The following is a 17,327-nucleotide window of genomic DNA, read 5'->3' on the forward strand; positions in this document are numbered from 1 at the left end:
TCAAAACTGCAGCTCTTGTGGGCTGTTCTCGGTCTGCGGTGGTCAGTATCTATCAAAAGTGGTACAAGAAAGGAACAGTGGTGAAGTGGCGACAGGGTCCCAGGCAGCCAAGGCTCACTGATGCACGTGGGGAGCGAAGGCTGGTCCGCGGGGGGTCCGATCCAACAGTTAAGCAACTGTAGTTTAAATTGTTAAAGTAAATTGTGTTAATGCTCCGCAGGTCAGGACTGTTTTGGCAGCAAAAGAGGGATCAACACGATATTTGGAAGGTGGTCATAAAGTTATGCCTGATTTTTGTATATTTTTTCAAATTGCAAATCACAATTTGGGGGTAAATTGAAAACAAAAGACAAAAAGAAAAGCGAAATGCGATCTTTGTCTGAATAATTACATTCAAATAATGTTTAAACGAACTGCCCTGCATGTATTATTAAATTTATTTTGGTAACAATCATGTCCAGTTCCCTATAAAAACATATCAATTTGGGGCATAAATTAGACAGTAAGAATTTTTTTTTTTTTTTAGAAACATGAACATGACTTTGTCAGCCATGAATATGCCTGGGGAAACCCTTCACATAATGTAACCTGGACATTTTTACTAAGCATAGAGAAAACAACAGGCTTTCCTGAGCTTATAGTGAGTTATAGCACTTTAAATTCCCCCAAAAGCATCACTGACATTCCGCGCCTGACTACAAACAAATCTGATTAAGCCAAATCATGACGTATGTTAAGAAATCACACACAGATAGCAAGGATGTAGATGTCTTTAGACACACTGATTGCTTTTACTACTACACTTCTTGAACCAGCTCTTTAACACAATCTCAGCAATAAAGCCTACGCCGGAGGTGTCCAATCTACTGCCTGATTGGAATGAAAACCTGCACCCACACTAGCTGTTTGTATAGAAGACAACTTTCCCAGCCCCCTAGGTCTAGGTAAAATTAAAAAGTAAATAAGCACTCATGCCAATTTAATAAAACTTGTAGTTTCTTTAAATAGCCGTGTCAAAACTCCACTCAAGAGCTACTATTCAGGTTCCGTTAACACGACTGAATGGAAATCTGAAAGCCTGATCATTTTTATTTATTCCTTTCCTCAGCAATAAACGGTGATTAGTTTGTACTGCTGCAGAAACCCGAACCTGAATACGATGCTGTTTAGTGGTCATATTTTAAGGTAATGGTGTACAGTGTGGAAAGTCGCCAGCATTAAAGGATAATGGATTCGTTTGCATTTTTGACAGCAACAGAAAGAGAAATCATTTTGAGTACCTCGCAAGTAATTACCGATTCACCCACAGCACAACAGGCTCTCAAAACCTGTAAATATTATATCTGGCAGTTTGTGTGCTATGCTGAAGTATTTTATTTTTATTTCTTTTAAGAAGAGAAGAATGAGGTCAAGCAAAACAGTTCAGACTGTACTCTGCATTTACGTTCTCTCGTTCTGCTTTAAACTGCATGTGCATGTGGGTTGTGTAGTGGGACCTCAGAGCCTGCATACGGCAAAAGGAAAGAGTGGGAGGCGGATGTGTCAGAGTGAAGGACAAAGCAGGAGTCCGAAGAGAGCCGCTCCTCCTCTTATTTGGCAGCAACTCTGTGCTTGTGTTAAAGAGGGACTTCCAGAAAGAGAAAGAATGAGCACGAGAGAGAGAGAGAGAGAGAGAGAGAGAGAGAGATAAAGAGAGAGATGTCCTAAACAGCAGGCAGGAGATAAATGTGAGGGGAACTTCACTCTCAGTGCTCATTGACAGTGATGGATCACTGTGACGGAAATGTCTGATTACACCACTGACGATGCCAAAGAGAAAAATGTGTTTCTTGGACAGAGTGATGGCGATGCCAAAGGACAAGACTGAAGAAGCAAAGCAGACCAATCGGAGCAGCCGCTCTTCCTCCTCTCCTCCACGGCTCACCGCAGTGAAATGGAAGATGCATGTTCATACAAGCACAAAAAGGTTATCCATTAGGTTTGGGGTCACCACAATCAACTCCTGTAATCTAGTTGGATCAATCTCAGTTTAATTTGCTTAATGTGAGTCCATTGATGGTCCATTACTCATGAGAGGCTCCGAGTGGATTTACTTAAGCCTGCCTTCCCGGAAAACTCTTAGCAGGGCTCCTGGGCTAAATGACTATTTATAACCCACCGGCAACCTCAGGCCTCGAGTTCTTCTCTTTATCCCCGTCTTACTTTTCTCACCTACACACCGCAATGAAATGCCATATCCGAGGAACAACTGCTGGGAGACAGGGGAGTATCAGATAATCTTTACACATACAGAGAATCTAAAACACACAGGCAACAGGCAAACAAAAAAGATCTACAAACTACCAAATGAAAGAGAAAAAAAAAAAAGTAAGATGGTGGTTCTAAGAATGTAACGTACGAATACATAATTCATTTACCAAACAGAACTATTCAACAATAGTCACAAATAAATATCACTACTTAACATCAATCTAACATGTTCTTGGCTAAATGCCTTTTTGTAATCTGTAGTGAAACTCTTTAAATGCTGTGTCTCATGAGAGGAAATTCATACTATTAGCCACCAAGAATCTCAGTTTGTCTGGTCACAAACCTTCAAATTCAGCTTTTTGTCACCCTGTGTCAGGATTTAAATCACCCTCAAAACAATCCTATTATAAGGCTGTATATTCCCTGAGAATATAATGTAAAATATTAAAAATGTCATGTTATCAACCTAAATGAACATTAAATATCCAGCCATTTTTTTAACTTGGGGGAGAAAGAAAAAAAAAAAAAACTTAAGACCGAAATGTCCTGTGAAACAGCCACCGTTTGATTTGGTCATGGTATAAGCAGCACATCCGCCAACTTTACATATGGAAGAGGAGATCTTCCGGCAAGGGAAACGCAGATATGGAAAAGCCACCAATTATTTATTTAGTAGAGGTGCTCTTGTAGTCCGGCTCCTGTAAGAACTCTTTTTATTCCCTTGATTTAGTTCTATTTGCCCAACATAAAAAAAAAAAAAATTATTTCACATACATGTCCATGCACCCTTACCAGAATAAATCAGAAACTAAAATATGAATAAAATTACCAAAATAAAATGTGTTCTTGTGTTCTTTATTTGTCTGACAATTTTCAGAAAACTGCCCACTTCAGTAACTTATTTTTGTATTCCATGAGGACCAAATCTTTACTTTGTATTGCAAAGCCTTGTAAGAAGGCAATCAGAGATTGAGTTCTCAGGGACTTTATTTAAATTGTTCCTTAAAATCTAAAAACAGTTGCTGATTGAAAAAACACTGCAGTAGCTGGTTAAAGCACCAACAATGTATCTGCCTGGCACACTTATTAGGACCTGTAGTCATGTAATACAACCATCCTGCCTTTTTTCATTAAGCACAGATCCGGCATTGATAACCTTCAAGTCTTTTAACACTGAGATAAATATGCATTGCTTTACTGGTATAAGAAGATATAAGGTAGATAAGACATGGACACTAATGCTTTTCTTGATGAAGAAGTAATAAATATGAGAACACACCTTCTACACCACTGATGCACTTCACTCGGTCACGGACCTCCACATTGTAGCCTTCGAAGGACATAAAGACTCCATTGGGCCGGTAAGGTTCCCTCTGCGCATACACTTTGGAATAGCTGTGTGAGAACTCGAAGCGATCATAGCCGTCATACTGGACCACTTTGCCGTACACCTCAAAGTATTTCTCCATCCAGCTGAAAGGCATGTAGACCTCCGTGCCCTCGCGTCTGCCTTTAATAGTGATGTCATCATTGATGAGGCAGTCGATCTCCTCGTATCTGACTCCGCCTCCGACCACCGGTGGGGCCTCGGGGGGCTGGGCCTCCTGCTGAATTCTGGCCACTCCTGGGCTGGGCGGGGCTAAAAAGGTCCTAGGTAAAGAATGCAACACCTTCTCATTGGTGCACCTGTTCCACAGGATTACGGTGACTAGAGTGAGAAGGGTGCAGATCACCATAAGGGTCTTGTAATGGACCCGGGAGGCCAGGAAACGCATTCTCACTCCTCACCTAAAAAGATAAAACGTATATCATATATAATCATCAGTTTTATCATCAAAGAAAAAAATAAAAATAAATAAAATAATACACCACAAGTCTCATTTGACCAAAATGTTTGGAAAAAAAATGCATTTCTATTGAGACGATAAAATATAGAGAAAATAAACATGGATTTTCTAGTGAAATTTGCTCCGACAGTCCTAATATGAAACCCTGAATTCATGTCAGCCACAAGTCCAATTATCGCCAAGCAATCAAACAAGGGCTGTCAAATATTATTGCTTTTATACAGAAATGCTTTCAAATGTTTTCTTTTTAATTCAGACATCTGATTTTTTTATTCCTGGCCAAGCGATTTAAATTCCATGGAGACAAAGACAGGGAAAAGCTTCTTATGAGCATGGCTTGCTATGTACTCATTGGTGCCACCTCTGTCTCCATCCTTATTTCACTGATCTGAAAAACAACAAAAACAAAGATCTAAAAACTGCAATGACATCACTGCAGTAAAGCAGTGCTAATCTTGATGTGCAGATGCTACTTAAAATGCATTCCACTCTTTCCAGGATCTCATTAAGTACCTTTATTATGCAGCATTAAAAGAAAAGAAAAAAAAAAAATTCACACTTTCTGAATAGGAAAATCCAACATCTACATACCCTAACTCTTTAGTGGCAATCAGCAATAGGATTAAAGACATTCTGATGCATATCTACATCATATTACGCGTAGTTTAAATGGTCTAATCAATATCAGTCCTTACCGCATGAATACTCGATGAACAAGTCACTAGAGAAAAAAAAAATTCAATATCTGCCCAACGTCTTAGCATACACCTCCAGAACTCGGCGCTCCCGGCAGCATACTGAGCAGTTTACCTTGTCGGAGTGCGAAGCAGCCTCCAATGATGGAGAGTTATTATTCTGTTTGCTAAATTTGTCTTTGAGAAAGAGCAATCTGTTGCGCCGCACGCACGTTGCAGCATCAGAGACTAGCGGAGTCTCAGGAGAGACTAAATTATAATGGTTGGATATGCACCAGGTCAAAGTCACCCCTGTGTGTCCTGCAGCTCTCCCACATGTCACTGAGAAACCAGTCAAACTGGCAAGACTAACAAACACAACAGATGCAATTCCAGCTGCGCCGTATTCACAGGCTTTCACGTGTTGAAAGGCCGCAGCTCTCATTCTGATTTGAGGGCTGCCAGTTATTCGAACAAAGTGGCAAACAATGGCAATCAGCAGCGGCGGATTTTCCCGCCCATCATCTCCATGGCATTTCATTTGCCTGGCTACGAACAAAAATCAATAGAGCGAACTCCCACCACTGCTAATTACTGAACCCGCTCTGGCAGAGCCTGACTCACCGACAACAAAGGCATGACCGTGAAAATCGTTACGTCTACACACCTGTGTCCAGGCTGAAGCAAAGCCTAAGGTGAGAAGCCGAAGAACGAGCATCAATCACACAACGGGCTCGATCCGTCTAGCCAAACGACGAGCTCTGTACACACTAAATTAAAGTGATTGACCTGGCAGGCTTAGCGAAAGACTGATTGAGGATTAACTGCAGATAGAACAACATTGTTCCGAGTTTGTATTGTAGCACAGCACTCGATCATTTCTAACTTCGCTAAAGGATGCAAAGGCTCCTTCAGACCACGTCCTAACTGCGCTCAGATCTACAGCTCAGTGTTCTACCAGCAACCTGTCAGAGTGAAAAACCATAAAATATTGCCTCATAAAAAAAGGATCACTCATATTTGGCAAAAAGGGATTGCATTTAGAGAAAATGAAAGATTAGAGCAGACAGCGTGATCTTTCACTCTAATTTCCACTCAAACCCTTCTCTCGAACCGCTGCCGAGGTCCCATGGAGCCAGCAAAGCAAAAGCAAAAGATAAGCAGCTCGTCTTCCTTCCAAAGGACTATAAATAATTTGATCTTTTCACAGTTTCCTCAGGAAAAAGAGATAGAGTTCGGACTTCACCACTTGCACAAGCGGTAGGGGGGGGAAGACACTCAGGCCGCCCCGCAGATGCTGTGGCCTCAACCGCCGATGTGCCCCGTCACGGGAATCACTTGTATTCAGCCCTGTTAATATGCGAGAGCTATGCCTGAGCTCGGTGTGATCCTGAGATCACAGCACAGCAATGTTGTGCGGCTGTAATCCCCTATTTGAACAAGCTACATTGTCGAGAACAAACTAGAAGGTTTTCCAAAGTTTTATACCTAGAAAAATGCAGTGAGAAGCTGAGGACTCTTTAATTTAAAACTATTTTCATTGATATTGACAGTGGAAAAGATCTGTAAAAAGGAAACAGATTTCTAATATAGAAACCATTATATTGTCACAATTTAGTCATACTTATATGATTTATGTAGTTTTGCAATGATTCCGGCGTTGCTACAGAGTCTGGTACTTTGTCACTGTCAAAAACAACCTACCTTAATATAAAAAAGAGATTTGACATTTTTCCTGTAGTATGTTGCCAAATACGCCATGGTCTCTCCTCTCCGTGAAAAACTGTTCTAAATGTAGATATCAAAGGGGTTTTTTTTGTTTTTTTTAAGTGACTGTCAGGCGATGTAAATCTTGTTTCACGATGTTGAGAAATGAATCTTCGTGTAAAAAAATAAAAATGGTGCAAACTACAAATAAAAACAAAATGTACATTCATGATGTTCTGCAGATATCCTTCTTTAGGGCAACTTATAATTATCTTATTTATACAAGTAAACAGTTGAGGATTAAAGGGCCGTGCTGAAAGGCCAACGGCTGTAGTTTACGATGCAGGTGGGCACGGGGACCACAACCTGGTAACAAGTACACAGATTGGAGAGGCTTGTGTTGTATTAATTAAATCTTGAATTGTATGAGAAGGATTGGGGGGTTTGTTATTGAAGCTTTAACTTCGATATTTCTTCATGAACCATAGAATATTGTAGTCACTGATCGATTGTTCAGAAGAAAAAGTTGATAAAATCTTTCCTTGACACTTGTTTGCCGCCCTTACCACATCCCTTGATCGCGGGCAGATAACGATTTGTGCTGTTATCATCGTACAAATCTTCAAGTAGACAGCAGAAAACTTTTCCATCTGAGAGCTGAATGCACCTGAATTATTTATCATGCACTCTTTCAGGAAGCAGCTCGTCCCCTTTTCAACCTCATCCATCTGATTCCTGCTCCTCTCCTCCTTCACAAGATCCACGAAAACTCACAAAGCTGCCGGTCCATCGCCTTCCCCGAACCTTTGTTTCTAATTTAGATTCAAGTCAAAAGATTTCCACTAGGGGGATAAACAACCAATCTGTACCCTGCCACAGCTCCACTACCCCCAGCTGTGCTCTTATTCTGGCACCCTGGGCTCTGGGAACACTGGGAGGTATTGAGGGCTGATAATGGCTGTCAGTAAGGGGGACGGTATGAAGCTGGCACGCAGGAAGCGGGAGAAGTGAATGCCTAGCTTTCAGCATGGATGGCACCACCGGCCCCACAGATTTGCACCAGAGACTCCATGCCTGTCCCATCCACTTAGAGCAGCAGCATGCTCTCTTCGCTCTGAGAAATAATGCAAAGAGGGCTCAGGGCCACAGCTCTAAATACAGGCTTATGAATGGCAGAGCTTGTACTGACAGCTCTATTGTTTTCGAGACACGATCATATAGAACCAGAGCTCTATGGCAATCAAAACCCATTTTGCTCAAGGGAATAAAGGGATCTAGAGAAGGACTGTATAATTAAAAACTTTACAGTGTGAGCTCGATTAAGAGTGGATGCTGATTACTCATGCAAACGTTCTCAGAAAAATTTAAGGCGTTAACAATGCTTGCCAAGGAGAAACTATATCCAGCTATGCCGAATTCTAATACCACTGGGTGAACAAATCCAGCTCATTTGTCTCACGAGGCTGCAAGCAGTGTCGAGGTGAAGCACACTGCCAAGACCAGGACGGTCTTAGAAACTGGACCTTAACCAAAGACATTTTTGCTGTTTTTTTTTCCCAGCACAAAAAATTCTCCCAGTGCCCCTGGAGAAAATGTCGAGTTCTGTGGAACAATTATTTACAGCATGTATGGCCATCGCTCCTGTCAAGACACAACCGAGGACATGTGCAAGAGTGCTGAGTTAGCATAAAGTTCTGATAGCTCTTACTTTTCCAATCCTGCTCTGGAATGTTCACAGTGGAACACAGCTGTTCTCCTTCGTGCAAAGGGCTGCAACCCTTGTTGCACTAGGCCTGAAAATAGACCCACTTCCAGCAAGATGGATTTTCATGGATGGATGTCATCGCATGTGAGAATTATTAGCTAATTTCCTCCTCTTGTGACAACAGAACAACGTGGCTTAGTGCTTCATCACTTACCTGTGGGATGCTTCAAAGTGACAATTCATTGAAAGCCTCCAGCAACAAATCGTGGCACTCAATAATCATTTAGCAATGTCAGACCCAAATTATATCCGTATCGCAAAACCTGCCATATTCCTTCTATCTCAGAACTGTGGGGGGAATGTTATATAGCCCATATGATAGCGTAAACAACGGCACTAGCATTTGAGAGAAATGGTTGGGAATGCTACTCGTAAATATCATGGAGCTTAACGTCACACACATTCTCCAGGGCCACAGCCCTTCCAGCAAATAGCTAAATGAAGCTAAGATCAGTATGGATACAAAGCAGTTACTGCTTCTGCTTTTAGCTTTACTGTGCTCACATTTTTAAAAGCCTATTTATGACTCTGATGGCCCTTTTTTTTTTTTTTTTTACACAATACTCAGCCATCTAAGGCATGTGATATAAATTAAATGCAATAGTCTCACAACAGTCCAGCTACTTTGTTAATTCTCATTCTCTTCTGTTGTTTGAAGGCTATTTCCACAATAGCTAACCTTAAAAAGTTAACACTAGCCTTTGGGTTTTACTTCATGGTGGATTACGGTATTTGTAAGCATTTATGTAAATCTGCACATAGCATTATGTGCACTGATGTCATGTGTACTTACAAGATTCTGTAATCTGATTTTTAGTAAAAAAAAAAAAAAAAACAATACACATCATAGGCAGAAAGCTTACCAACTTGTTTTTTTCATAAAGATATGCTGTCAGGAATATTGTTTTCACACCCATTAGTCTGGGCTATGTGACCAAACTGGAGCAAATTTGGATAGTTTTATTCCATATGCAATTTTGGTTCATTTGTATTACATGTAATACAAACAAACCAAAGGGCAAAAAACACAAAAAACAAAAAACACATTTTTTAGGGGTTTAGGGGCATGTAGTGTAGAAGTGTCTATCTTTTAAAAAACATTTCATTCATTGACAAACCTAACACAAAGACCACAGATTGATTACAGGAATAATTATGAAAATTAGTTTTTTTTTTCTTCCTCAGTTGTAGTATCATCTGACGTAAAAAAAAAATCCACAACCCAAGATGTGTGATGCTTGGTTTACATTCTGGTTTCGAGTAAAATCTCATTCATTATTTGTTATGTGTGTGTGTGATTGCTGTATTTTGATAAGCCTAACTGAGGCTGATGCAATTTGCATCTCGATGCAGGGCCAACGATATGATACAATAAAGATACATATAAAGCTGCTACTGATGCTTTGAGATTCACCCCATTACGATGCAGTGCGATACGATTCAATTTAATTCAACACAATGCGATTCAATGCAATACTATTAGGATGCTATGCAATTCAATCAATCTACATCTTAAATATTGGTTACAAATTATTGGTCAGTTTCTAAATAACAGAAGTATAGCGCATCTACAAATAATTATATATAATTAAATTTTTTTTCTTACCGATGCAGATCTGCTAAAAATGATGCATAGCGATACAAATGGCAACCTGTATCTGATGTACACTATCGTTAACTATATATATATATATATATATATATAAAATGTAAGTGAAAACACTACTCTGAATGAGTAACAATCATGCTACTTGAGTTTCTCTGGCAAAGACAATGGCAGACACACACATGCTCCTCATTATGTACTGTGAACATCATCTTGCTTTTCCAATACTCCAGCACTTCACTCAGACTAGAACTCTTTAACTGAAACAAATCCATACTCCCTTTAGTCAATAGCAAGCTCACCACTAAAAAAAAAACCCTTTGACTACTCATGACAGCAGACTGACAGCAGCTTTCAGGTGCTCATATTCAAATATTCCACTTGTCAAATATGCCTGAAAGGAACAATGGTCACACATTGCTCCCGGCAGGCTTCTCGCAGGTCAGAGCAGCAGCCTGATCAGCCGTGTATGAAAACACACTCCGGCCGTACTGAATGGCCTCGGAGCGAAATGCAGTCAGAGTGCTGGAGCTCAGGTGTGTCAGCACTAACTAAACCCCTGACATTTTCACTTCTCTTGCTTACCTCAGGAAGTGGATTGAGTCGAGTAAATCAGCTCCTCTGCTGCAGCTCTGAGGCTTGTTATCACTCAAACCAGGCAAGGGCCAGATGAGGCAACAAGCGTCAAGCTAAACGCAGGAAAAGCCAAACACATTACTATTTTAAGAGCTTTGCGAGCCTTGTTTATAATAGATCACCGGAGAAAATTGCTCTCCGTCGCCTGTTCGTTGGCAACCAGGATGACATTAGCAGACTCATTAGTGAGACAAATTTAATACAGACAGTCCTTTGCCAACAAGAAGCTATTGCTGGTTTGTCCACAAAACAGACTATAATACCCTCTGACAACGCACAGATAATGCTCTTTTCACTGCCTGTGTGTCACTGAGACCAATATTCATTAGAAATGCTGTAAAGATGAACTCCCTTATCAACAGAACCATTCAATTTAACACACACACACACACACACACACACACACACACACACACACTAACTAAAGAGTACAAAAATCCAAAGTCTACAACTGTCTCTTACTATAAAAAAGCCGGAGGGAACAGATGTACTGCAGCAGAAATGCATTGCATTTTTGCAAATGACAAATATACAATTTTAAAAATATATATGCAATAAAAATTAGTTTTTAAAAATGCATATTCATTACCATACAATACACCATACTGGCAAAGGTTTGTGGACGTCTAAATCAGATACATATGCGGCTTTTTAAACTCCATTTCGCATTTAGTCCCCATTTTCCGTTATAAGAAGCTCCAATGCTTTTCGGAACGTTCCAATTTATCCCATAGTTCAAAGTGTTCAATAGAATTGCGGTCAGAGCTCCACAGCTCTACTTTGCTTGTTAAAGAGAAATACTAAATATACAAGAGAAAACAAGACAGGTCTATTAAAATGAACAACTAATTTGTTTGCTTTTTAGAAAAATGTAACTTTTTATTGCTAGTTAAATGCATTGTACCGTGTTTTCTTTAGGTCTTAGAATGTAACAATCCCAAATTTCCCGCTCATCCATTAACAATTCTGCAGCGTCTTCTGTGTTTACCTGTCCATAGCACCCACACAGTGCTTCAGTAATAATAGTCTGTGGGGAAACAATACTCTGCGTAGTTAAATGGACAAAACGAAGCAAATAATTTGCCTTGATGCTTTTTAGCATTCTAATTACTCGAGAAATCGTTTCAGACCTACAATAATGCATATGATTCTTCTGGGGACAGAGAGCATGGTCAGCCATGACAGTCCTCCAGGAGCAGAGAAGGTTAAGGACCTTGCTGAAAGCTCAGCTTGGCAATGCTGGGGCTTGAACCGCGACCTTCCGATTAGTAACCCCCGAGCCAGCACTGGCAAATGTCCAATGTCTTCATGGAGTTGGCTTTGTGCACTGGGCAGTGCCATGCTGGTGTGGGTCTCCTAGTTCACATGAAGAGACAATTTATGTCACCGCTTCCAGAATTGTGTGCCTCCAACTTTGTGGGAACAGTTTGAGGTAGAACCACAAATGGCTGGAAAAGTCAGGTGTCCCAATACTTTTGACATACATATAATAGCTAAAGCTAAATCCCTTAATATTTTTCCCTTTGACACATGACTGATGCTGGTTCAGGGAAGCTAACATTTAGTGGACAAGTCGAGTGTCCGAGTGTTTTTCCCACTACAAAGAAAGCCCTAGAAATGGCTTTGTAACATTTTCAATTTCAACATTTTCCTCAAATATTAACATCTAAAAACCTCCATTGTTAATTTTCAATGGCGTTAACAGTGGCATGTTTCTTCCGCTGTTGTCATGGTGAAAAGATGGCCCTGAAGCTCTGGCATCACCAGTTCTTCAGGTCCAGAGCTGAACATTTTTGATGCTGGAACTAAAATGATTTTGTTGGCAGAGAACCGACGGATTTGTCATGAAAATTAGCTGAAAGTAGCTAAAAAACCCCACAATCTTGCAAAACAACAACAAAAAAACGTGACTAACAGAATCGTTTAAATTAGTGATGCACACTGGAATGGTGCTAAGTATCTCCTGAAGCAGTAGAAGGAGGGAGAAAATTGCTTTCAAGCTAATGCCCCTTTTCCAATTCATCAGTAGTCAGGGGGATTAGGGCTGTTATTAGCAAAAAGCTTTGAATATTATGGTCTGGGATTTCTCATCAACTGGAGGCAAGCAAGAAACAAACTGGCCAGTGGAGCCATTACTGTCTATGGGTTAAATTTTTTAACTGTTGACTTAAATGTTTGGTTCTAACCCAAGATCCCGATTCCTGCATCGGGTCGCTTCTGATGCGTTTATAGCCACAGGAAATACATGCGCAGCTGGAGAGTAAGGCTGGGGCATGGAGAAGCGAGTCCTGTGGATAAAATGTTAGTGCAGCTCGGTCTGATTAAAGCATAATCCTTACACTCCCTGCAGCTCCATGTACACACACACACACACACAAACACACACAATGAGGCTCTCCTGACAAAGTGCCAAGCTGCACTAATGAACACTGCTTTTAGCTCTTCTCCACTATTGGTTTTCCTCTCTCTCGCTCTTTCTCTCCCCCTCTCTCTCTCACACTCCCATCCTCGTTTTTTTTCTTTTTTTCTTTGGGGAAATCTACCAAAGTCTATAAAGATTAAGAGATATGGAGGCTTGAGACTGAAAGCGGATTCCATCCATCTTTATTTGTAGGCCTCTTCAGAAAACCCAAACTGCACAGCTGGAGAAATGTAACAGTGCAGTGTGTTTGTGTGCGTGTGTGTGTGGTTCTAGTGTCTTACCCCTGCTCTAGTCACAAGAGAACAAGTGTGTGAGCCCTCATCTCTCGTGCCCAGTGCTTCGGGCTTCACTGTTAGTCCATCTGGACGAGTGCTCGAGCGTGCGTCCTCCTTTCAACCTGCAATGAAAACAAACTGTGGTTATTTTGCCAAAAAATATCTTTTTTTTTTTTTTTTACCCCAGGACTTTTATTGCAGTACTACACAACGTCAAAGTGCAACTTCTCCAAAATTGCAAGCAACATTCAGACCTGGAGTTAGAATTTGACTTTCAAATCATTTGGGTTTCTTTCCTTGGTTTCGAGAAAACATTCATATTACACTTCATTTGTTCCATTACAAATCTGGATCTGATTCACAGATGGTTCCTGTAAGTGTTTTGATCACATGCATTGCCGCAGTGATCTCAATTGCCTCAATTTCTATGACTGATGTCCTATAAAAGGTGTCACTAAGTACTGGCTAAAGATGGTTGAAGAAGTAACTAGAGGTCGACCGATTAATTGGCAAAACCGATTATTCGACACTGATATTTGGTCGTTGGAACCATCAGCAAAAATCCATACTGATGGCTTGTGGCCTTTGCTGGAGCGACTGAGAAGGTCAGCTGTAATTACAAGAGTGGCCACTAGAGGCAAATCACTGAAAGTCCACTGTTTTTACACGTGAAACTGCGCGCTGCAAGGAGAGCGCACGATGCCTAGAGAGTGCTATATTATAACTCAATTATACAATTATATTTATTATTTCATATATATTTTTTTATTTACCACATTTTCATGATTCAGTGCTGTTTTTGTGTTTGTTGTTTTAAATCCATTTTCTATTTTAAAAACTATGGGTTGATTAATCACAAGTACAATCCAACCTAGCTATGGGTAAAAATCCACTATCAGGCAACATTTATAAGTAACTACACAAATTGTGAAAGTGTACTTTATCTTCATTGAAAAAAAGAAACACAACTTTGTGATTTTTACATGCGGGCGTATTGACTGAGGCCTAAACGGCTCGTAATATATGGCGTAGAAACAAATACATATGTGTAATTGTGTCCGTGATGAATTTACAGGCTCGCCTGACAGCCAGATCATTAATGTCCTGATGATCCATCAATCACAATCTGCTGGGCCTGGCTGAAGCTCTTCCGCCAGCAATTCATCTCCACCGTATAACCTTCAACCAGCAACCCGAGGAGAGAGCTGTTTATGAAAACGCTGCTCTAAATCACAAAGCAGAAAGTGTGTCTTTCTTTTTTTTTTTTTTATGAAATAAATTGCGTTTATTGACTTTTTGACAAAGCACTTGGGGTAAATCAGGTATTAGAAAATGTATAACCCTGTGTCAGATACAAGGCATGGCAATTAGAACAGTGTTATATGAAATGAAATATGTGGGACAAGTTTATGATCACAGCACACACACACACACACACACACACACTTCAGTATAACTAATAACAGCACAAAACAGCAACATTTCAGATGATTCAAAAGCCTTGTGGATAGTTTTTTGTCCAATTAACCTAATTAACCTTAAGAGATGACAAACAGCATCGTATCTTAACAGCAGCATTAAACTGATCTTTTTTGCTGGATTACAGAAGATATAAATCATAAATGAACATAAATGTCAGCAGTATAGAATGCACTTTCAAAAAGCCTGGGAAAAATAAAATAAATAAATAACACCTCAGAGAGCTGCTTCCTTGAACTGCAGTGATGATGGTTTAAATTGCCTTCCTGTTTTATCACCCAAATTACAGCTGGCCGCTGACGCAAGTGCGCTTATTTAGGCATTCCTGCAGGCAGCACTTAACTGACACTCTGGGAGGGAAGTAGGGGAGGAGGGAAGTGCACTTGACGAGCGTGACATTAAACAGACTTTTCAATCGGCCCGATTGCCTTCGTAAGGTCACAATAGCTTAAGCTTGTTTCACCTTTGGGGAGCAACACGGCAAATACCGGAGCTGTGCTTCAGAGTGTTTAGAAAGCGCGACGTGAAGTTAAGCCACTGGAAGAGGTCGAGCGGCGTGTACTGAGCAGATGCATCGACGATTAGATACACGGCTATACAATTTGCCGTGAAAGTTGATCCACAGGAATCCTCTATTCCAAAAAAAAAAAATCAGCAGGGGGTGGAAGCTACACTGGAAGGCCTAAAGTATGTGAACACCTGTTGATCATATCCATATATGTCTGCTGAACATCCCATTCCAGATTTAACTTTCTTTACTAATAATAACCTCCATTTGTCTCTTCTGGGAAGCCTTTCCACTTTAGCCATGGCCAAATGTTTTGAGAATGACACAAATATTAATTTTCACAAAATCTGCTGTGTAAGTTTTAATGATGGCATTTTGCATATAATCCAGAATGTTATGAAGAGTGATCAAATGAACTGCAATTAATTACAAAGTCCCTCTTTAGCATGAAAATAAATTTAATCTAATAAAAAAATAAAATAAACATTCACAGGCAAGGATATTGCTGATGGTAAGATTGCACCTCAATCAACCGTTTATCGGATCATCAAGAAACTTAAACTTGCTGAACTTGCACCTGGTGAGGGAGGTGGGAGCTCAGTGGATAAGGTATTGCACTTTATATCAGAAGGTCACAAGTTCAAATCCCACCACCACCAAGCTGAGACTGCTGGGCCCTTGATCAAGGCCCTTAACCTTCCCTTGCTCAGTTGTGAGCCGCTTTGGAGAACGACGTCTACAAAATGCCGTAAATGTAAATCAAGAGAGAGTCGATCGTTATGAAAAAGGCTACAGGATGCCCAAGAATGTCCACTAAGTGCCAAAAGTCTACACTTTGAGAAGTGGCTGTGGGTATTTGGGTTCAACTGCTAGAGCATTAGTGAGATCAGACACTGATGTTAAATGAGGAGGGTTTGGGGTTTAGTTATGTTTTTCCTTTAATCCCAAAAGTGTTAAGTGTGGTTGAGATCAGAGATCTGTGCAGGACACTCAAGTTCTTCCACTCCAGCCTTGGCAAAGAATCATTTCATGGAGCTCGATTTGTGTTACTATGCTGAAAAAAGGCTTGGGTAAAGGTATTTTACTTTGTGGGATCTGTTTGAAGAAGAATCCCATGTATGGACAAAAGCATTGAGACACCTGCCTTTTTTCAGCCATATTTGGTTCCTTTCTAAAACCGCAGGTGTAAACAACTCTAATATATATCTTTTTAGGACCTTTTTAGGACCATTAAGAATGAAATTCAAGACTTATATCCTGACCCAAAAAATAAAAAAGAGCCCTATATTATTATTTTTTTAAAGCCAATTTTCGCTAAACTTGCACTTCGCCATAACGGAAAAATAAAATCCGTTTTACATCTGTGGTACCATCCAAGAGAGATTTGCACCAATAACAGAAAGCTGATTGGTTAATCAAGATTTTGGTCTCATTTTTAGTCTTAATACAACAAATTAAATTTCGATAGTGATAGAGTGATAGAAAAATACAACAGCACAGAACCAAACAAACAAAAACACACATTGTTACAAGGACATCAGAAGTTTTATACCTTCTAATACGATTTAAGACCTTGAACAGTGGATTTAAGACATTTAAATATCTACAAATGTAGATTTGAGACTTTTTAAAGACCTCATGTTAACCCTGTGAAACTTTTACCACAAAGTTGGAGGCAATTATATAGGATGCGGTAGCTTTAAATTTTCCCGTGACTTGATTTAGGAGCCCCAAACCTATTCCAGCATTACAAATGTTCCTGTGCACAAAGTTAGCTCTATGAAGATATGCTTCACATTGTTTGGAGTGAAAGATCTTCACTGGTCTGCTATAAAGCTACTGAACACCTTTAGGATTAATTAAAATTCTGACTGAACACCAGGCCTCCTCACCCTATATTGCTATTGCCCTAGTTCCTGAATCATCACAAATCCCCACATCATCTTCCCAGAGATTATTTGAGGTTATTCGAAATTACCACTAGGACTAGATGAGGAATGTTTAACAAGCACATACAAATATTATGGTGATCTGCCCACAAATATTTGTCCATATAGCGTAGGTGTAATGGTTAGATGTTCACATACCTTTGGCCTTAGATCTTACTGAGTCTACTTAAGAAGAAATCTCTCGTTCCAGTCTACATGACAGTAGAATG

General features: G+C 40.1%; 1 protein-coding gene across 3 annotated transcripts in view; it reads right to left on the bottom strand.

The window, feature by feature from the left end:
- Window positions 1-17,327, bottom strand: part of glceb (glucuronic acid epimerase b) — a 67,308-nt gene that overhangs the window by 11,669 nt on the left and 38,312 nt on the right. For 2 of the 3 annotated variants that reach the window (XM_046840476.1, XM_046840478.1), the window contains exons 2-3: window positions 13,189-13,304; window positions 3,530-4,038 (exon numbers count right to left, since the gene is read on the bottom strand). In XM_046840476.1, the coding sequence (XP_046696432.1) occupies window positions 3,530-4,025 (496 nt within the window). In that variant the 5' untranslated portion in view covers window positions 4,026-4,038; window positions 13,189-13,304. The remainder of the gene's footprint in view (window positions 1-3,529; window positions 4,039-13,188; window positions 13,305-17,327) is intronic. The other variant, XM_046840477.1, reaches the window with a different exon arrangement.

Source organism: Silurus meridionalis, chromosome 26, assembly GCF_014805685.1.
Source record: "Silurus meridionalis isolate SWU-2019-XX chromosome 26, ASM1480568v1, whole genome shotgun sequence".
In the NCBI taxonomy this organism is placed as follows: Eukaryota; Metazoa; Chordata; class Actinopteri; order Siluriformes; family Siluridae; genus Silurus; species Silurus meridionalis.